This window comes from Macrobrachium rosenbergii, chromosome 14 (assembly GCF_040412425.1).
Source record: "Macrobrachium rosenbergii isolate ZJJX-2024 chromosome 14, ASM4041242v1, whole genome shotgun sequence".
In the NCBI taxonomy this organism is placed as follows: domain Eukaryota; kingdom Metazoa; phylum Arthropoda; class Malacostraca; order Decapoda; family Palaemonidae; genus Macrobrachium; species Macrobrachium rosenbergii.
The window spans coordinates 38,355,314-38,378,921 of NC_089754.1; the positions used below are offsets into that span (position 1 = coordinate 38,355,314).

The 23,608-nt window shown below is 34.8% G+C and overlaps 1 protein-coding gene across 2 annotated transcripts; it reads right to left on the reverse strand.

The window, feature by feature from the left end:
• Positions 1-5,725: 5,725 nt before the first annotated feature.
• Positions 5,726-23,455, reverse strand: Vps26 (vacuolar protein sorting 26). 2 transcript variants are annotated; one of them, XM_067116496.1, is made up of 9 exons: positions 23,377-23,455; positions 16,385-16,528; positions 15,590-15,822; positions 13,521-13,685; positions 13,272-13,378; positions 12,914-13,125; positions 11,858-12,010; positions 11,340-11,513; positions 5,726-8,225 (listed from the first exon to the last, which is right to left on the reverse strand). In XM_067116496.1, the coding sequence occupies exons 1-9, from the start codon at positions 23,377-23,379 to the stop codon at positions 8,025-8,027; spliced, it is 1,392 nt and encodes a 463-aa protein (XP_066972597.1). In that variant the 5' UTR covers positions 23,380-23,455; the 3' UTR covers positions 5,726-8,024. The 2 variants fall into 2 exon arrangements, with proteins under 2 accessions (XP_066972597.1, XP_066972596.1); XM_067116495.1 differs by lacking the exon at positions 23,377-23,455 and adding an exon at positions 16,676-16,768.
• Positions 23,456-23,608: the final 153 nt, after the last annotated feature.

The window sequence follows — 23,608 nt, forward strand, 5'->3', positions numbered from 1 at the left end:
AGTATAATACAAAAAAAAAAAAAAGGAGGATTAGCAAAACAAGAATTACCATATTTATAAGAATTTATTTTCATCCAGTGAGATGTATCTATACACAAAGGTCTTTATACAAGTATTATCCATCATAAAGTATATATAATGAATTTGACAGCAGTGAGTGAAGCACTGTTATGTATTAGTCAACAACACTTCCTCCCCCTAGTCATTGAGGGTCAGTGTACAAAGTGTTGACCGTGGATTCAGGGAAGGTTATCAACAGGTGGTGGTCAACTGTACATCAAAAATGTGTAAAAACTATCTTTTGAAAATGGCACTTTATTATCTGCCAGCATCAGCGAGTACATGGGCCTACTTACTGTCAGTGAACATAAAAATAAGTATGCTATAAAGATTAAAATGGTTTCAGACACCCCAAAAATATACATTTCCTCTTGCTCTGTTGTTAGAGGATTAGAGGTGCATTTCACAAAACTTTCCCGGCCAAAGTCTCCCTCACATTTGGTTTTAAAAAAAAGAACTCTTGATAACAAAAAACTGCCGTCTTGGATCACTGCTGAAAAAACATATCACCTGGACTAGTTACTAAGTAATCTTCCAATCAAGTAATTTGAAGAAAAACATTTTATCATAAGGCTTTTATTTCTAAAACCTTTTTAATATACATTCTAAAAAATTCCTATTACTTCTTGATGCCAAGATGTATCACCAAATGAAATCATCCAGTTATTTATAAAGTTCATATGCCTATAATCAATCTCCACATAACAGCACACACATAAACATAGAAAATGGTAGTATTTTTCAAATAAAGAGGGGTACAAAATCATTATATCAATCTTACTTTTCAAGTAATGTCACTCAAGGCAAACTGGAACTTATTTTGCATATGTGTGCAGAGAAACATTCTTTATTATAAAACCAGTTATAAGACGAGATGGCAGCAAGAAAGTCTTATCACACAAAATGCTTCCTCCAATTCAATCCCTCTATATGAAAATCATGTTAGGCCTGAATTATGAGAAAAAGCTACTTCACTCTGAAAGATAACTTTCGAAACGCATGGCTTTCTCCATTCATGCTAATGGTAAAAGCATTATGAACCCAATGGTGAAGTGTTCTGAGATATATTACAAGTGAGAAGGTAACAGATCAAAAGGTAACTTTCAACAAGAAAGCCTTTTCTCATAAAAAACCTTGCCTATGCACTGAGGTAAGAGTAAGTATATGAAACAAAATTCAATGATCAAGTGTAAATATTTACAATACATGTAGATGCACTACATGTCAGTGTATAAGAGGTATGCATAATGAAACTGTGGTAGCAAAGGATACTGCAAATAAAGTTCATAACAAGGTACAAAAAAAGATAGAAAAGGATGCACAAGAACATCAGACTGCAACATATGCAAGAGATAAGTACACTATGATACGTAGTCAGTATTGCATTACAGTATTTGCAAATAAGGCCATCTTTTCATCTAGCAGAAGTCTATTAGTGTGGCTACCTATTCCTGGATTGAGTCTTGTATGCCATCCATGACAGTGCAGAGCATGATGAAATATTTTGTGAAGAGAAAAGCCACAAGGCTGTACTCTTGTATGTTAAATGTGCTTTTTTTTTTTAATAAGTTGCACCTGGGGTAATACTGTTCTCTTTTTCATCAGATTCTTTATTTATTGTTACTCAAGGAAAACATAGTGGATTAAATCAGATCATGACTTTCAGGCAGGAAATAATTAAAGCATACTTCACAATATCAAATGAACCCATACAGTATAATCAATAAGAAATAATTCTGACAGTGCAGTGCTGGAAAATTGATTCCCACACAGAGAGAGAGAGAGAGAGAGAGAGAGAGAGAGAGAGAGAGAGAGAGAGAGAGAGAGAGAGAGAGAGAGAGAGAGAGAGAGAGAGAGAGAGTATCACACTTTCACAAGTCATTTACTTACTCTTAGCTACTTTAACTTTTAGACCCTTGTAATCATGCAAATAAACTTGGCCCATCTAATAAATAAACAATACACATTTTTAACTCATTGCAAGGTTATCACACAGGCATTGTTTAATCCTTGAGATAACATATTTCTTCATTATTTACAAGCTGAAATTCCAATTCTGTAACTTGCATATACTAACATGAAACAAACTTCCATGTTACCACTATCTCAATATCCAAACAGTACCATCAACGTATAAAAATAAATAAAAAAAATGAACTTCATAATCAAGTGTTTAATGTATTTACACTGTTTTTTCTCTTCACAACAGAGAAAAAATACACTGGTATCATTTGCATGAATAATAGTCCACCTAAATATATTCAAATTCCATTATCACTGACTGTTAGTAACACTGAAAAGGCTCATTACGCAGTCTAAAGAAAATATAATCGAAGTACAAAACATCAGTCTTACAAATCTTGTGAAAGTGCATCATCTCCATTCAGCCAGCCTAATGAGATTTATAGAACTGAATCATAATGAATGTCAAACGCAACAAATCAACACGCAGTCAGAGCACAATAGAAAAAAACATATACTTGACTTATGCATACAGTTTACAAGATCTTTTATTTTATAAATAATATGCTTGTGCCAATATATTTAAAGCTGTGTGCATTTCTAAAATCCACAGAACCTGTTCCTGTTGCAATAATAAAATTAAAATGACTACAAACGATCTTGGTTGCCAACTTCAAAAACAAAATTTTATGTCCAATAAAGAACCTTCTTTCCTATATTACCTCTACCACTCACAAATTTGTAAGGTCAAACATTCATCAACATTACACGATAGGATGGCTGGATCACAGAAGCAGTTGACAGATCAAGAAATTTTTCACAAAACATAAAAAAAAAGTAGAATTAGTACTGAAAATACTACTGGTGGGTATAATGAGAGTGACAGATGAAATGTAGTGTGTGCAGCAGTTGGCCGAAATTGTACTAAGCTTACCTTTCTTTAACACATAAGAAAAGCTTTTGTTAAGTGCATATTCTGCTCATAACACTACGCATATCACGAAAGACACCGTGAGTCTCGTCAACAAGACTCCTGAAGGTAATGTTTCTATTTTTACTGAGATTATACAAAAGCTCTCCCCAAAACACTTAAAAAATCAAAAACCATACCTTCATATATTTACAAAATACAAGGAGGACTCGTCAAGAGAGACAGTCTGTCTTGATGAGTCGTGTTAATAGAGAATCCAGCACTAAATGGGATCAACTCAAATTAAAACCTTTACACTTAATCCTGACCACAATGAATTCTCTTTAGAAATGTGTGAAGCAAAACTATATAGTAGCATAAACGCTTGCTGACACCTGTTACATATACAGCATATTAGTTGATCCAAGTATCAGTAAAGGATACAAGAATACAATCTTACAAATGACTAACAAAAAAGCATCTGATGAAACACATGTACCTCAAAAACAGCAAAGGTGTTACAATCAAAGTTGAGAAAGGGACAGAAATTTAACTGAAATGATAAAAATGGCAATCCACTTGCCCAAAATTTTTTCCTTCTTCTCATAAATCTACAAAGCTTTCCCAATATTATACAGCACTGAAATACCAAAAAATGATAAAACTACCATGGACCATCCTTTATCCTTTAAGTTCCCAACTTTAAGCAAGTCATGGAGTACTGAAACAGAATGCTTGGTAATCTTTACCTTTAAAATCTTCCAGCAAAAGTTTATAGCACGTATATAACTTTCTAAAACTTTTTCACTTTTTTACTACAAAGCTTGACTTCAAGGTCCTTGTGATGTGAGCACTACCCTGCAGAGCTGGAGCTTATCTTCAAAGTAATACCGTAAGGAAAGAGTTCCAGGTTAATCCATTTCGTATTCTATAAGCATATGGATAGTATATAAAAAGTTTTTGCAAAAACAGGCAATTATGTTACTCTATAAAGTAATGAAACACTACATAAATTTTGTCTGAAATTCCTAAAAACCCCATATCACTTACTGAATGACAGCTGTTAACTTTAATAAAATATCATCTCATTTTGATGTTATCAGCATAACTTACATGTCTATTAATTTTAGGGGTGTCCTTCTTGTTTTAAGTTATTCCTCTAGTCGTGTTATCCCACAAAATATACTTTTATCTCTTAGAAGTGATTCAAATTTATCATCATCTGTGTTTACAAACAATACAGAATGCCTTTATACATACCACCGATGACTTCCTACCATTTGCAATCATAATTCCTCTTACTGTACTCCCAAAAGAATATAAGAACAAATTGTAAGTCATAAAAATGGTGATATATTAACCATTACAACAGAAACTGCTCAATTAAGATAGATGATTACATAACAGAGAGCTGGATTCAGCATGGGGAACCTTCAATAGTTCATTCAAATGGTGATTAGAATGTTGGCTGTTTGCTTTAAACATGGATTACTGATCACAGATATCTAACAAATAAGAAAAAGATAGGTAACTCAACGCCCAACCAATTTCTCCAAAAAATTTACAAATGAGCCTATGAGTGGAGTCAAAATTTGATTTCTATATTAGTCCTGAGTGTTTTCCATTTCAATTGGTACACTGAATAGCATAATTTTGTACCTTCTTATTGACATTTTTCAGAGAGAGAGAGAGAGAGAGAGAGAGAGAGAGAGAGAGAGAGAGAGAGAGAGAGAGAGAGAGAGAGAGAGAGAGAGACGTTCTGTAATGTTACCAGTTTCTTATAAGTCAAGTCTGTATCTTAATAAAAAATAACTATACCTATACCATATCAACATAAATTACTAACATGATGCAAATGAAATACAAATATGTTCAGCAGAGGAAATGAAGTTATACATACATTAAAAAGAGTAACAAATTATCTGGCATCAACTGTATATTTTATATGATTGAAACAAGGATAATAAATGGTAAATTATATAAAGCTTACAAGAAAATATTCATATTATAACATAAAACTTATTGGAGTCAGTTGTAGTTATCCAGTCCTGTGAATGTAAATTTCAATTCAGTGGTCTGGTAAAACTAATCAATAACGAATAAGCTGCCACAATAGCATCTGACCCTGTGAAGTCAAATTTCGTTTTTTATATAAGTAATCTAAATAAATTGTACAGATCAATCATTAAAATAGTAAATTAATGGTATATTCCAAAAATAAGGACATAACTTCCCTGTGATGACTTAAAGTATTCTTCTGCATTTTTATCGTTTGTCTTCATAACCATCCTTCATGCAATGACAATAAAATGTTAATCAAATGTATGTTCAAAATTAAATAAAAACCATAAGAAATCTAGACAAGAGTTGTATGTTTAACCAAATGAATGATGAGACTATGAACCAATATCAGAGACTCTTTGAAATGAATTACCATAAAGCAATCATTCCAAAATCTAATAAACTTGAGGGTATCTGAATTTTATGCCATAAAACTCTTGGTTACTGTCAGCAGAAGAAACTGTTTCAAATACCCTAATGAGAATTTATAAGAAAATAAGGCAAATTTTGAAATAAAAACAATTAGAACCACTCAAATATTTGACTCGAAAACCTCACAATTAAATAGATATTCAACCATTCACAGTCAAATGTTACACAGAATGGAAGTTTCAAAACTATGGCCTAAATGGAGAAACATTTAAAAGGATTGCAGAAAGAAGTGTAACAATAAAAAAATCAGTACTAATGATGACCATTCACCCTAGAATTTAAGGTTAAGAAAAAAAGCCATGAGTTTTGTCATTTCTTTGTAAAGATAAATCACTAACATAGCTAAACAACAACATATGTATATACTGTACTATATGTGGAAAAAAAAATGAAAAATATTAAATTAGGTCAAAGTATGTTATCCATGCTTCCTATATTGAAGAGACAGTTATTTTTCACACAATGGCTAAAGCCAAAGCATGTAGAAAAGGTGTGAACTACTGGCAAAAAGGAGAATGAAATGAGGATATAGCTACATGGAATGACTGCAGTACACTCTTGGAAAAATGAGGCATTTCTCTCAATTCTGGGGCAAAATAATTGCTGCAAATTCAACACTTTCTCTCAACTATACAGACCTTCTAAAACACATAACACAAAGTCTCCAGGATGCTAAAGGTTACGCGTACAGTTTGGATAGCAGAATACATAAAGTTCTTGATACTGCCTAGCACAAAAGCTTAGTGCAAGAATATCATGATTGCATCACACACACATTCACCAAAAATAATTACTCTTCAACTACTTAAGTGGCAGGTATGTCTGAGGAAATTAGTTTAAATGATAATGAGAAACTATAAAAAAAAAAAAAAAAAAAGGATACTGCAACATACTTTAAGGATGTGCTCCTTGAAATGAAACAGAGTGCACACAATTTCATATGATCATTATCATGGCACGGATCATTGCAGCGCTACCAATGAACTATGGCACAATTGTAGGCCTAAAGTAACTAGATTGTTTAAATGCACTGAAAAAGTTAACTGTATTTTCAATTTCTTTCTATGACACAAAAATTGAGAAAATAACTTACAGTCAATCAATATCAACATCATTAAAGCTTTTGTATCAGATTTTCCTTTTGCAAGTTTAGACATGAACTCAGATCTCTGTATAATTACAAATGCCCATGAAATTGCTATAGAGTAAGCTAACTTGCAAAACTGTTTTGAATCCCTTGGCAACTTAAAATTTCATCAATTACCTGGCAAAATTATTTACCTAAATGCATATATGAAAAAGATGCAATGCAAGATTCTGAAACAAACACTGTATGCTCTTAATATGCTATATAATGCTAATATTTTTCCACTATGAAGAGAATAATTAATGTGTTGTACTGCAAGTTGTATCTCAGTAATCTTCCACAGAAAGTAATAGTAGCTGCAAGTTTCTCATTACCAATACTAGTTCTTCAACCACACCATACTTCTAAAGCCTGATTTTTTTTCTTCTAAGATATGACTTATGAAACAACACTATACCAATTAACTAATCTTTTAAAAGGTAAGCTATTAAAAAGAACAGTTCCATTCAACCACATTTCAAATAATATATGCCTTGGGTGCACTTCTCACAAAAGGAAACACTGACAACATAGAAGGCAGAGCCTGCCATGCAATATGTATCAAAACTAGGTAATACTTTACTAACTTTGAGAGAGAGAGAGAGAGAGAGAGAGAGAGAGAGAGAGAGAGATCACCCTACTAGAATTATTTTGGATACTGGGAAAATTCTCAGTTACTTTTCAATTGAACTCTGAATACCCTGTCGCAGTATTTTCCAGCATCAGTTTAATATGCTAATCAAGGTTAAATACAGTTACATTATTGAATTGAAGACACATGAAACTCCCCGAATGCTTAAACAATTAAAAAGCACCTTCTATCACTTCAAGAAATCAGTTACAAAGGGGTATGGCTGTGACTTTAAATACAATAAATAAAGACTTTGAAACATGAGACAATATGAGTGAAAATGTAAACCCTATTTGTAGATCATCTTAAGAGCTCCCTTAAATCATACAGAGAAAAGCCTCATTCATCCTAGTGAAATTATCAGTGAATACAGGACACCAAAAAAAGATGCAATTCATCAATTACTACTTAATAAAGAATGAAGCATATAACTTAACAAACCAAAGAAAAACAATTAAGATCTCTCTGCTTGCAGATTAACAAGCAGTAGTGAAAAAAATAATCCCAGAAATATCTTCATCTAGAAGAGGAAATGAGAGTTTATATTTTCATCTTTATTATAAGAAGGGTAGTAACAATGCTATGTATAGTTTTCATCATATTCCAAAGTAGTTACATCAAATATTTGTGGGGTTTATAACAATTCATTACACTAATATTTTCAAGGTCTCTGTAGTGTTTTTTATTTACTATTTACCAAGATAAAATTTATGTCAAATGTCGTAACAACACAAAAATAAAAGATTTACCTAAACCCTAAATGTGGACCTCCATACCACCTCCCCTCCCGCATCCAACTCAAGAATGTAAATGAAGATGAAGAAGAGGTCAACCTCCATCCACTACTGAGCAACAGGAACAGGCTCTTGTGACACCCCAGAAGATGCCTTCATAGGGGGTTCCTGATCTTCCTCTAAATTGTCTTCTTCGGAGAGGGAACCAGCTTGGGCTTCTAAAAACTCATCTTCTGGTGAGTCAATACTGTTTGGGGGTTCTGTGGGAGGTGATGGTAGTTTGGGAGTTATGACTTCCTCTTCAGAAGGCTGCAAGAAATAAATTGGTTCAGAAATGTAAATACAAGAGATTTCTTCAATAATACAAAAAATTTCCCATATACATTCTTTCTTCAAACTTTCCAGTAGATAGTGTCACCTGTGTGGAAACTTTTCTAAAACAGCAAGAATGTACTACGTTTTTATGTTATAATCGTAAAATTACAGTTTTAATACAAACCTATCAATTACATATGTAATCATATCAACTTTCCCAAACTCTTAGTCTTTTATCTTACCAACATTACTGCATCAGTCTAATGACTCATGTGCCACCGGACCAAGAGGTATGCATCAATCACCTACCTCACATGGACAGATCTCAAAGACTGACATGGTTTGGACATGTGATGAGAAGGGATAAGGAGCAGTTGGTCAGAAAAGCAGTAGATATGGAAGTACTGTAGCAGAATCAACAGCTGTGGGAAGGGCCAGGAAATCAAGGAAAAAGGGGATAGACGAAGACCTAGACCAGACAGGAGTTTCAGCAGAAGAGTACAGGATAGAAGAGAGGGGGAGAGAAATCATTTCAAGCCTAATTCCACAAAGGGAAGAGCTGATGTGATGATAATACCTGTAATGATGTTGACTAAAGCAGAGGAACCAAAGAGCTTGGGACAAATTATTACATACACTGCATGTAAGGTCTGGAGTGCACCCCACAGCTCAATATGCACTGCACTTCAAATCAAGGCTCCTTTCAAAATGAGCTTGAAACCATGGAATTGCTTGTTAACGATAAGAATTAAAAGCAAAAATCACAATAATAAATATAACTATTCTGTCTGTAATAATAACTCCACCTGATCAAGAAGATAAATCCTAAATCATAAAAAGTTATTCAAATAACAGTGAATACTCAAAAATTACAGGGCACAACATTTTTGTGATTAACCAAAAGGTAAAAGATTAAATTAGAATGTACATTAAGTGAAATCACTACTTAAACAAACTGGTAATGAAACACAGTAATAAACTTATAAGCAAAGTTGTAACAATCCAGAAACCTGAGCAAACAAAACTAAAATGATACAGAACCTAAGCTTACAAGTATTATTTACAGTACAGTTTCATACTCACACCTAACACTGAAAAAGCTATAAAATTAAATATGAATAACTACAACAGTAAATAAACAAGCACCCAAGAGAAATATCTACATCATTTAAAACAGGGATAACCATGAACAGATCAGCTGTTTAAAGATGTTTCTTACAGAGTTTGAGAATTGTCCAACCATCCAAAGCAAAACACTCAACTAATGATTTTCAATGAATTTTAGAATAATTAAGATCATTTATGCACAAAAAAGAAGTATCCATGTTGGAACAAAGGAAGATTAATATTCCTAAAGGAAAAATTGTCAAAATGGAGAAAAAAGAACACAGAAAATCACTAAATTCTGGGAGCAGGATTGCTAGATTTGAATGGAAAGCCATACACACAAGGAATGGCTTTGCAAACAGAAGTGCTTTGAAGCTTTGGTGAATTGTCTGCTAGGGAAAGAACTTTTCTTCTCTTGGAATGTGTCTGTGGATTGCACTCAAAAAACAACAAGCTATAGTAAAGTCACTGACTTGTGTTAAAAACATTAAGCTATGATTAATTCACTACAGTGCCTTCCAAGTATTGAAGACATTTCTTGAATTTCTAACTGGAAACTGGTTTTAAAACAAGCAAAGACTTTTACTATACTGATACTGGGACCTCTACCTTCAAACAAAATCCAGTGATGCCGGAAACACCACTGCAGATCCTACTTGAACAATCTGTTGACTTATCAACTCTTAGAGATCACCGATGCTATAAACAAGTACCAAAGCAAATGGAGTTGTGATGACCACACCCTACACCTGTTACCCAAGAAAAACTTCACTAGTGAAACTACATTATCTAAGAGGGGTGTAACGTTCTGTCTCAGAATGTCTCCTATATAAAGTGTTCAGACAGCTGCAGGAACTTGTTGATTCTACTGTCAGTAGCCCTCTTTCCCCTAACCAGTGTATCTGTACGCCCATCTTACATCTAGGAAGGCTGAGTAGGTTGCATCTACCACCAAAGCCAGTTCCTCGTTAGGGGAGCCGATAGAGTTGTGGACTAGCACTCGCTAGGCCTGAGTTCGAGTCTCCGGCCTTCTAATGAAGAATTAAAGGAATTTATTTCTGGTGATAGACATTCGTTTCTCGTTATAATGTGGTTCGGATTCCACAATAAGCTGTAGGTCCCGTTGCTAAGTAACCAATTGGTTCTTAGCCACGTAAAATAAGTCTAATCCCTCGGGCCAGCCCTAGGAGAGCTGTTAATCAGCTCAGTGGTCTGGTAAAACTAAGGTATACTTAACTTTTTTACCACCAAAGCCCATACTGTCAAGATGTGGACAGACCATATTGGGAAACAGTTCACTTCCATATAAACCTCAAGTATTTCCTGAGTACTTTATAAACTAGAACAGGAAAGTAGCTATTCTTCAGGTTTAGATTTGCCAAGAAGTTCCCTTACTTTACATGATTAATTTCACCAGTAACTTGAATACCTACATCATGAAACTTCAACTGAATGAAGATGCAGAGAAACTTGAAAATTATAAGTCTGCACCCTTCCAATGCTCAGGGGACCAAAAAATCATGTTCTAATAAGTTTTGCAACTTTCCTTTACATTCTCAATGTGTGGTTTCTACCTCATGCAGGTAACCTTCCTAAATAAGAACCTGAAACTGATCTTCTTTGGAAAACTAGTCTTGATGATGATAGCGGATACCCTATAAAAAGCACAACCCTGTATCCCTCTTGGAGAATATAAACAAAAGTTGGATGGAAGTCATAGTCAATGATGGAGAAAGCCAAGCAGGACAGAGACCAAAAGGAGTGTGTACTTCTTGTGGTTTACTGGATGCATATTTTAGTTATTTTATATCTCTGTATTACAGTAAATCCTTGATCAATCCAAAATAGAACATTACTCATCTTCAAGATCCTTCATTAACAAATAAAGTCGAGAACCCTGCTAATATCAAATACAGAAATGACAAAATTCAAATAAACTTCACAAGACAATCTATTAAACATCAGAAGAATACATTCAAACCAACAATCTTATCACTGTACCTCTGAATCAGGTTCTATCTGTGGCTGTGGTGGAATAATATTTTGTTGCCTTTGTTGACACAATGGTGATGACTTCGTTGGTAATGCTTCTTCCGGTGCCTCCTCATGCATAGGGCTTTGTGACTGCTGTGGGGACGGAGGTTCAGCGACATTGGAGGCCATTGGAGGTGGACCCTACAAGATAGAAAGTTAAACCAAATAACCTGAACTTCACCACACATAACACACTTTTATATGCATAAAGCTACTGGAACAACTAACTTTGGTATGATAATAAATCTTTGGTTACTATTCTCTCCTTTCATTCTTTACATGTTGTACTGAAGAGATGGGTCATTTGTGTTTTAACCTGTGTAATATTATAATCAGATAAATGAAAAAGAATAAAACTTAAAAAACAATGTCCCTCAAATCATAACAAGACAAGAACTACCCTAGGCTTCCATGGATCATCATTTCCATTAAATGCATTCAACCTCATATACTTCTAATGTAAGTGATTTACGCATACTACTTACATACTCTTGTGTGATTCCCTGAGGATGTGACTGGGGAAATTTACTACTTTGATTGTTTAAACTCATCTGCTGTAACGCCGCCTGCTGTTGAGCCAAAAGTTGTTGCTGAATAGGACGTCTTAACCTTTCACCTTTGCGCCATAATGTGATTTCCTGAGGGGAAACAAAGGAGGATTTCGGCAAATTTTAAAATAAGAGAAGAGACCAATACAGTATTCAGGCAGCATCTCTGCATTAGATCATTCTCATATCTATGAAAAACATATAAAAAATATTAAGTAATCTACTGACATGAGTTCCTTTTTTGTTTTCTCAATATGCTACTGAATTAAATAATATTGATTAAACAAATGCAAGAAAGCTAAATGTATATGGAAGCAGCCCTCCCATCCTTGAAGCAAGCTTTACAGCTGCATTTCCTATGATTATACCTTTAGATACGATACCATTTTTAAAAAATAAAAATCATAAACCCCTTTTTAAAAAATGCCAAAAAATCTTAATAAAACCCTGAGACTTTAATTAAATACGAACTGGTTTTTTTATTGTGAGCGAGCAGCTAAAAAGAATCCTTAACTTTTGTCCCCTTATGTTACATGCAAAGGTTCGAAAATCCAGAACAAAGGAAATTTCGCCCTTGGAGTTCTCACTGCTACATCATAAGGCATAAAAAAAAGGGCCAGTGGGCATGGATGTAGGAGGATGTTTTTGTTTTATAATATTTTCATATTTTACTCAGATAGTTATAATAATAATTTTAGAGCATTATTAGGATAAATATTTTAACAAAAACATGCTTTAATTTGAAAACATTTTCATTGTGTTCATTAACACTTTACAATCTTACATTACCTTCATGCTAAATGACAAAACATACTATAATGATTTTTGCATATGATTGAATAAATTTCCTTTAAAATGAGGTATGATTCATAGAAATCGTTTGGCTGGTTTTTTTTATATAAGCGTTTTCATAGTTGGCAAACTTTAAATGTGTTTTTATCTTGCTTGGCACCTTATTACACTGCGCCACTCATATATATATCAGTTGCTAACCTGTTGTTTAAAGTATCTCCTCTCTTCTTCATCAACAAGGACAAGATTGAGGTAATATCTAACACTGAATTTCTTGTTGATATCCCTCATCGTGGGAGTTAGATCATAACCAGCAAGAAAAACTCTAATAGGTATGCTTTCTCCTCTGACTGGTGCACCATCCATAATTTCATACTTGGCAATAGTTTCATTCTCGTTAAATGTGTTTGGACCTGTCAAAATCATAAGTGAAAACAAATTAAAACATATAACACAGTTACAAAATTATAATTTTCAAACCTAAGTGTAAAGTTGAGGTGAATCACAATTACAGCACTGAGGCAATGAAATCACAACACTAATGTTGATAACCACTTACCTGAACCTGTCGTTTCTCTTTTGATAATGGCAATTTCCATATGTTTAATCTTAATTCGCACCAATAAAAAATAGATTTTCCCTACAATAACATCTTTTAGGTGGTACCTGAAAAAGATGAAATTTTTAATTTAGGAATGCTCAATACATCTTAAGTATAAACACATGATGATAAAAGTCTGACGACATATGAATCACATTGTGATCTTCAAAAACAACATTTCAACAACTGTGAATAAGAATCACTTACTTGGATTTGTTATACTCAAATTCAATGTGTAAGCAGTCTTCAATACCAACTTCCATTTTAATGGAGTTGTTCATTTCTGGGTATGAGGAAAGTGTGTGTACCAGGAGGTCCATTTCTCTTGCAATGTCCGATAATCGTCTGACTATGGTTACTCTGAGAAAATACCTTGAGAAAGAAAATATAATTTTAGATTCATATGAAAATAATCAATCTAAATTTACACTCTGTGAAGATATGCATGGTTCCTTTCCTTAGGATTAATGCCTCCAACTGATAACTTTGTTTAACGATTTTTCACACTACAACAGGTTCAAGTTCAGAGTTGAAGATTTTCCTTTGCAAAAGCACCTCAGTTACAAGTGTGGTATTTGATTTCTCTTTAGTTTTGAAAATGAATGTAGCACAACAGTCTCATCATTACAGCATAAATGTAATGATGAATAACATGCTCACCTGCATAAGGTTTAATTCTTTTATTTGTAGCCCTTAAAAAGGAAGTTAATTTTCAATGCTGCATTAGGGAGAATTCACTTATTACATGTCCTTGCAAATGTTTTGTTTCCTTCAAGAATGAATTTTCAACTACAGAACTGAATAACTTTGTTAACAATGCATAATGTATTTTTACAGATACAGAACCGTATTCATTAGTTAACAATACATAATGCGTACAATACGTCTTTAACATGAATGCAAAAGCAACAATGCATAATCACATGGTTTTCTTTTAATTTCTATGTTCAGCTAGAACGTTATGCACCAAATGCTGTTAAAAATATATACAGCACTGTATAAAATCTTATACTATGAAGTTTTATAATAATACAGTATATGACAATATTAATCATATATAAAAAAAATTCAAATATCTTTCCTATGTTTTTTGACAGTCACACTGTCTCAGGCATTGTAACATCAGCATTTGCTCTCTCTCATTACCAATATGCTTATACTTGTTACAGATATACTTCACCAATAATTTACTTGGTATGGTATACAAACTATTTATGAAATCCTTACCTCATTCATAACACTTTATAAGCTACTGGAACTTCACTAATCATATATCTTATGTAAATTTACTAAATTTATTGATTAACACAATAATACTAATCACATTTTGTTATGGGAGTAAGCAGAGCTCATAGGCAAATCTTCAGCCTCTGAAATCTTCAAGGGAGAAAAGTTCTCCTCTGGGAAGTAAACCATAGAAGTAAAGAACCACAGAAGTGAAGTCCACTGAGCAATTTTCTTATCCACGGCAGGTGCTCAATTCATTGTAGGGGGAGGAATCAAGACCATATGACAAGACTTGACTCTTCTCTGAAATTGATGATAACCCAACAAGCCCAAAGGCTGAAGATTCCAATAAGGTGGCCTCAGAAGGCTTAGAATGATGCTAATAGGGCCTCTTCTGGGCAAACAGGAGACACTGATCAACTGACCACTTCTCACAAATGCAGCATTCTGCTGAGGCAGAACACTGCTGACCTCTCCAAGGTGGACACAGGAGGGGATTCCTTCTCAAGGGACAACATATGTTACAGGTCTTCCCAGGTAACCCTTAACATCTACCTTATGGTATGGTAAACAAGTAACCTTGAGAAAGGCAAGTCAAGCAAAAATCACCTCTAAATAATGTAAAGATAACATGAAATTATTGAATGAAGCCCACAGACAAAAAAAATGAATAATGAAAAACAAGAACACAACAGTAAAAAACACTTGGCAGGTAAATCCAAGGAGAGATGCGAAAGCATTTTTATTCCATGGAGTCATACACCACAATGGCTGGTGGCTAAACCATCACAGTTGTGGTGGGCATAGGAAGCAAAATGCATCTGATCAGTACTGTATACATTGGTGTGACTAGTCCATTGCACATAGACAAGGCAATACAGTAATGTATACAACTAATGGGGTTGTAATGAACAAGCACTTTTTACATAAATTAAAACAGACAACTGTCAATGAAAGTTATTGACCGAAATGTAATATTATACTAAGCAAGTAAATGATTCAGTTTTGTTCAATGAACAGAATAAAATCTACTCATTAACAGTACTTACCTAAGTCTAACATTAGTCCCAGAATATGATTCATATGGTTTTTCTACTTGGTTAAACTCAAAGTCAAAAGCTGTGTTCTGTGTAAGCTCGCCAGGCCTTGCCAGCTCTTTGACTAAGGAGGTGAATTCATGGTGATTTCCTCGGTCGTAGTATAGCTCGATTAACCCAATAAATTCTATTTTGATGCCCTGGTGCTCTAGCCGACTACCTGGCTTTTTGAGAATTACATTAACCTGGAAAATATAATACTTTTAGTTTGAAACCCAGATAAGTAGAGCCAAGCTGTAAGTTAACACCAAAGCAAAAGCACTAATAAATCAAATGTCAACACCAATACAGAGGCAATATCATTCCAGATTAGGTTCTTAATTTGAATAATATTTAAAAGCAAATTATTTCAATCATGCAATGAGATACAAATCAGAGTAGGAAAAAAATATATTGCATCTAAATACCAGAGAAACAAACAGTAATGCTGACATATAAAATATATCCAGAAAGACTCTACGCAGACAAATAAATTGTATCAAAATTGGAAAACTGTGGTAAATAAGTAAAACTGACCACAGCAACATGAAAAAACTACATTTAAAGCATATGACCCCTAATAACAATACCAAATCAAGTAGGGCACTTAATTTCACCTATTTCCAACCAGCATATAGCATTCAGTAAATCTGCCCTCATTCATATGAATACAAACTATTTTAGCAAGCAACATAAAGTGAAGTTTAGAAATAAAACTGATAATGGGCATATTTTAGATAAAGTGTATAAGTCAGTCAAAAGTCTTACCTTTCCAGATACACTCTCGCCATCATAATACAGGTAATATCGTTCCTTTTTGCCATCTTCTGTTTTCATTTCTGCCATTTTTCGCGTATCTGATCCATCCAGCTGGATGGCAATTTCGGCACTTTGGCCGAACCCAAAAAAACTCTGAAAAAGATATTAAACATACTCAGAAACAAGGCAGAACTGCCAGGCTCGAATTACTAGATATATATTTTAAATAGAATCTTTATTCATACTCCAGTACTGAGCAATACTCATTCTGCACTACAGTAACAAATTCACAACTGTTACCTGGAAAGTTGTTCTTCTTTCATACACAAGGTGGATAGTTTGTGTTTCATTGGGAAAATCCAAGGATGAAGACCACATCGTGATACCCCCAAAAATCTTCCCTCCTTCAATTTAAAAGTAAATGCTTCACAAACAAAGTCCTTCTTTTCCCATCTAAACTACAACACTGTGTGATCAGTTGCACATTCCCCTTAATACTGAGGTAGCTGTTGCAATGGAATAACTAGTTGAGCCATCTCCTGGCTCTAGTGTACAGTAACACTTCTCGGCACTCTACTTGCGTTTTGTATTTACTGCATTCAATCGTTCGTTTCTACCTATTTTACCATCTCACCAGAGTTCAATCCTATTGTACCAGTCAGTCAGCTCAATACTATCATATAACCCATTATTGCTCATTTCCTCTATTATGGTAATGCCACTGGTTGGTCCCCCCCAGGTCTCTCTCTCTCTCTCTACAACATACAAACAAACACTCTCTCTCTCTCTACAACATACAAACAAACACTCTCTCTCTCTCCCTCTCTCTCTCATTCTCTCTCTCTCTCTCTCTCTCTCAACTACTGTCAGTAAGCTTGACTTTTTTTACCCTCTTCTTTTTATATGAATAAATATCAATGAAACTGTTGTACTAAAACCTACAGTGAGAATCTTTCACCATTACTTAAGTCAGCTTGACAAAATCAGTATAGTAATTCTTTCCTATTGCATTCTTTCTAGATAAATTCATCGATATCAAATCATTTTAAAATCTGATGTCTTTATATAACTGGCAGAGACAAATCTCTTTTAAAAAGATTTACAACAATATACAGTATCAGTATAATTAACACTGAACTTCAAGGCATGAGAGAGAGAGAGAGAGAGAGAGAGAGAGAGAGAGAGAGAGAGAGAGAGAGAGAGAGAGAGAGAGAGAGAGAGAGAGAGAGAGAGAGAGAGAGTATGGTAATTAAAATACCTTGTCTTCAGTAAGCCCTCTGGTTTATTTTCACATCACTAATAATATTCTGAGAACACCATTTCCATTATCAGAACTTCAACTACGAAAAAAGATACAAAAATTTGTGATATATTCTCCAGTGTAAATTAACAATGAGAAGGTTCCATTTCACAGAAAACATACGACACACACACACACTTCAGCATCAGTTGTACATATATTCATAATATAATTTATACACATAATTACTGAGCAGACATGCAAGCTTTATGAGGATGGAAAGACCATAGCACAGCCCATGGTTTAAGGGTATTTTTTACATGGTCACTACCCAGCGTGATATATGGCACCTGAAATGATTAATTGCCAAAAGCAGCAGCAGATGTGCTTTAATCTGTTAAAGAATATAACTGAAAGAGAGGATGTAGATTGCCCTGACTAACATAAGTGTGTTTACATCACATTTTAAACATTCGCTCATAAATGATGAGAGCTACCTTCATGATTATATACCAATTTTTTTTTATATACTCTTGAATAATCTACCAATGAGTTTCAATGTGTTTTTACAATGCAAAGATCAAGAGGTATTTTAGGAAATGTCAAAAGTCACCACCTGTTCTACAGGAACCCTTCCATGAAAACCCTTTTTGAAGTAACAATTTATGTAGATTAGTCTTGCTGCATTTAAATAACATGCTATACACAATATCTGTATAAAATTTATGTAAAATACATGCTCAAAAGATTCATGTCAGCAAACTATTAAACCATTTGGCAACTGTTTTGCCAGAGATAAAGTAATGTATATTTATTTATTAATATTCTGATGGCTCTCCTAACCTCACAGAAGTTGGTTCCACATTAAAACAACAGAATAACCACTGCTACATTCACTTGTAATTCACGAACTGTGGATGAGCCACTAGTGATAAAACTTCCACAACATTAATTCACCAGTATCCTTGCATTTTCTGAATATTTGCGTCCTTCTTTCCAATACCTCTTTCGCCCTACATATCCACCCATCTTCTAGGTCATTCTTGCCTTTTTACCTTACCACTTTTGAATTGTGTATTTTTCCACCAATCTCATCATCCACTCTCCCCCTATGACTAACAACATGTCAGAACATGCAGTCCATCCTTTCACTTACACACCTTTTACTGTTACTTATGCCTAAATCAATTCTTCTTAGGCCACATTTTTTATGCAAACACTTCATCTCAGCAGATTCAACTTTTTTCTTTGAATTTGCATTCCAATAAATGCTCCATTTCCATATAGCTGGCTCAATAATCCCTTAATAATACATTTCATCTTTTGATTCTACAATAAAAAAATCCTGTTTCTTCTCAATCTACCCACACACTGCTACCTTTTTTGCTTCAACCATTCTGTGACTCATTTCTTTTATTATCCAACTGTAATCCCTTATGTTTACTCTCAAATATTTATATGAATCAACTGATTTCATTCTTCCACCATCAATATAAAAACTCACTGCTCCATCCAACTAATTTTCATTGACATTCAAACTCTTTCTCATGTTTACGTATGCTCTAAACTTTTTGCAAAGTTATTACAATTTTGATAATGTTTCCAATATGTCCACTGGCCTGATGAGGGAGAAAGGAAGAGAAGTGTAACCCTCCATTGTGTCTTGGGGAACGATAAAGGCAAATACTGATGATGTCACCTAAACCTAGAAGCACGGAACAGTAGTTTGAGTGTCAATTGTTGAGGCTGGTACCAAACAAACTGACAAGAGGAGAGCCCCAAAGCTTCCATAGTTCCCTACACAAAATTGAGCAAAGAAACCATTCTGCTGGGAGAGCATGGCACCATCAACTCAAGGAGTCTACCAGGACATGCATTTTCCATGTGTGATATTTCTTTACTCTGCTCAAGGAAATATCTCACTACTACTGTAGCTGGCACAGAGATGGAGATTTTATGCCTACTTAAGTAAGCTGACTAAGAGGTAGCTAGGACACTGCGTTTTCCTGGTAGGAACTTTACATCACGTGTGACATTTCTCTACTCTGCTCAACGAAATATCTCTCTGCTAGTTGGCACAGAGATGGAGATTTTATGCCACCTTGAGTAGCTTGACCAAGTGTGGCCATCTATCCACTGAGGCTTTCAGGAGGTGGCACTAGTGGAACTAACTCTTCATTTGACTTCACATTACTACCAATCAAGGTCTAAAAAGACTGGTGACTGGTACTAAATGGTTCTTGGGTGCCTCAAATTATTGATATGTACAAGCTTTTCTAGGGATGTTAGCTGAAAAAAAAAAATGGATGACATGTCAGGGTTTGACAAACTAGGGTTGTCAACGTGTTTAGCTCTTTCCCTACACAGATGCTGTTCTGAAAGGAGATAGTTCTGACTTCTATCAGTTGATAACCAGGCCCAGCAACTGGTACAGGTTGGTGAGATGGTGAGACTGAAAATGCTCTTAAAAGCTCTGATGCTGAAAAAGTCATCACCATCAAGCCACTCAAGTACCTCAACAACCTGACACTTTGATGTCGGCCCAAATGGCAACTGGGGGTAGTGCTGCACTCTAGTGAAATGGTGCAACATCCATGAACCACACAATACATGGCAACCTTTCAAATGTTAGCCTTAAATCTCCTTAACTGTTTATCTGGAGTGCCAACAAAGCTATACCGAGGCATTTCTAACTATGAAAAATATCAAAACTATAAACCACTATGACAATAAATAATAAATTAAATGACCCAAAGGTAAATTTTACTTCAAGCCATAAATGCATTCCAGAGTTGAAAATACAATTTTCCCATGTTTTAATGTGTGCTTAGAATGTTTCTGACATTCAATTTCGAAGCAAAATCCCAGTTTTCAAGATACTGGATCCCCTTTACATCCTGCAGTTTTGGAGGGCCACAGTAGGGCACTATATATCAAAATAAATAACAGGGTTTTTGTCCTACCCTTATCTACCCAAGGCACCAGGTCCTTTTACCTGGCCACAGGGGCTTTGCTCCCCTGGACCCCCAGAACCTAACCTAGGCCACTGCATAGTAAAATTTATAAAGGCAATATAATCTAACCTAACCTAGGATTCTGGGTCCTCACCTGGCTGGGGGGAGGGGGGAGGCCTTTGCCACATCCTTCCCCCGATAACCTAGGTCACCAGGTCCTTTCTTATCTAGTACGTGGTGCTTATAAATATTACCTTAATCAAAATACATCCTTGTATTTCACTCTTGTATTTCCTACTCTCTCATCACCCAAAATACCTACTTTCCCACTGTCGTCCCTCATAAAGGTAGGATATAGTGGGATTCCATATCTTTATACTGTAATAATTTGTTAACAGAATAAATGTCAGCAATATTCAAAACACAATAAGTTCAGACAAAATAACCAAAGAACAAGAGTCACAAATCTGCACAAAAGCAACCAGAGCCAAGAACTACAGCTGGTTTTATAAAGCAACATCTGAATTCCAAAATCCTACTTAACTGATGACATAAAAAAACAATCAGGTTTCAGCAATGTACCTGTACCCACATTTCCAGATGAAAATAACAAAAGACATTCCAAATGAGCTAGCCATCCTTACCTATAATGTACAAGTATTAAGCATATCAAGGAGAGTTAACAATAACGCAAAAAATAAGCAATATTGAGAATTGGCATTAGAAAAAAAAGTACGGTATATAACTACTAAAGACCTACACAAAAATATATTAAACTAACGCACATAATAACTAACACATCATCAACAGGAATACAGCACACAACCCCAATAATACATGCAAAGAAATGGAATACAGTACAGTACTAACTTCACAAAAATTACATGTGAATAAAATACAACCCTAACAAAAGTCTATATAATTTGAACAGCAAACTCAACCACTGGCTAGGCTAGAAAGCAGGCAACAATATGAGTTGTTTAAAAGAAAGCAAACAACATATTTACTGTCATCAGCTGACAGCTCAGAGTACAGCACTGTACTTAATCCAGGTGATGGAAGCCACATGGGAATTCTCTCACAATGGTTCAAAGGGTGAATAATGGAAAATTCCTTCACTAGGCTATGGGAAATGAATTAATCTGCCAAATGCAGTAGGGTGACAATGAAATTAAGGGAGTAAATGCCATAAAAAGTGAGATGTGAATGAGATTTAGGGGAGCAACATTATGGGTGTTTTAGAAACACCGGACAGATGATGACCAGCCCTACCATTAGAGGTACTGGGGACTCGGATGCATGCTAAGATAGGTGGGAGATGAAAGTCATCTTCTAACTACGGGGGATGTTTGGAGGCTGAGGTACTGCGGATTCAGCTATCATAAAGTACTTTATGTTTTTAAGCAATCCCAACTCTGATTGTTCCTAATTAGCTATTTTGAGTCATGACATATGGGGTCACCAAGATATGATGTTGGAAGGCTCAACATAGTAACGCTGCACTGGCTTTGTATGTATCAAGACAGTTAGCCTGGAAGAGAGTTCTTTTGCTGTTATTACTGTTGTTTCTCTAATGTTACTAATGTGTGTAAATTATACTCTTGCATAAGTGCTATTTCAAACATCACAAATATAGTTTGTACATTCTGTTTACAATGATAGGTAGCAACATCTTCTAAAATACATTTTTTTCTGTTTGTGTTTAAAAAAAATCTTGAATTTTAAACTTATTATTTTCTAGTTTATTTTAAATATAGAATACAATGATAGATACACTTCATGACTAGAATGCCCATTTTGCTAAATTTTCCTCATAACCTACTAATCCAATTTGCATTTCTGCAGGACATGGGCCTAATATCAAACTGTACTTCCATGAGAGATGTAATGAGACTTTCTATACTGTCCATACTAGATAATACATAGCTGAGCCGTTATCTTATTAATCATGTTAGCTTTTAATATCATAATAATATAAATGAAGTCTAATTTCATAGGTTATTCCTAAGCCATGACTAATCTGTATTAGTAATTACAGTAATGAATGAGAGTCTACCCAAAGCCTACAAGGATATCATGGGATGATATGCTTCCTCACCTTGGAAAATACATTTTAGCTTAAGCTAATAAAATATGACATTTAAATCACCTGTAATTATTAAGCTAGTCATCGTTGTTTTCTTAATCTAGTCAGTTTAATAACTTAATTCAGCCTTGGGTCAAGCTTAGCTACATTACCACAGTCCATTCTAGACCTTCAATGGGCTATTAAAGGACAAGAATTTTAGATTAGCTAACCTAGCTTGAAATAGCCTATGGGGCTTAGCTAAGCCTACTCGTCAGGCCTTGGTTACCCTAAAATAATCCAAGACTAAAGAAAATATACAAGTTTTCCCTAATTTCGGCATATTTCTATATAGGGTACGGTTATCACGAGACTTGACCAATCTACCCACGACAATAACAAAACGGGGGTGGTGACAGGACAAAATATCGAAGTGTAAAATATCTAGTCAAAGGCAATATCGCTATAAACAACATTTGTAACGTCTGTCCGCTAAATTGAATCAAACAAAAATGTTAATAATTCGTGGGTTAATGAGTTAAATGAATCAGTAGCGAGCTGTCAACCCAATAAAGTGGGAGGAGGAGGAGGTTGAGTCAAAACGAACGGAAGGAAGTCCTGCCGACGAAGTGGGGACTTTAATTCACCTACGAAACCATTAACATGACCCTTGACCTGCGTAAATGACCTCTCACTGACACATTTATCCCTTCACGACGCTCTACAAGGCTCAATATCTCACCATTTCTGGGTGTTGATGTGTGTTTTGGGTCCAACTGGTAGTAGCAGCCCTTCAACAATCATAAGAACTATAGATGACTGAAGTTGTTGATTTGAAGGACCGCCTACCTTATATCATTAAGGGGTTCGATTCCTTTATGTATTTTGATCTTTTATATGTGCCATATGTTCTGAGTGACGTCATGGTCATCCCATGGGCGATTTGTTGGTTGATTTTGATGGATGTCAGTTTA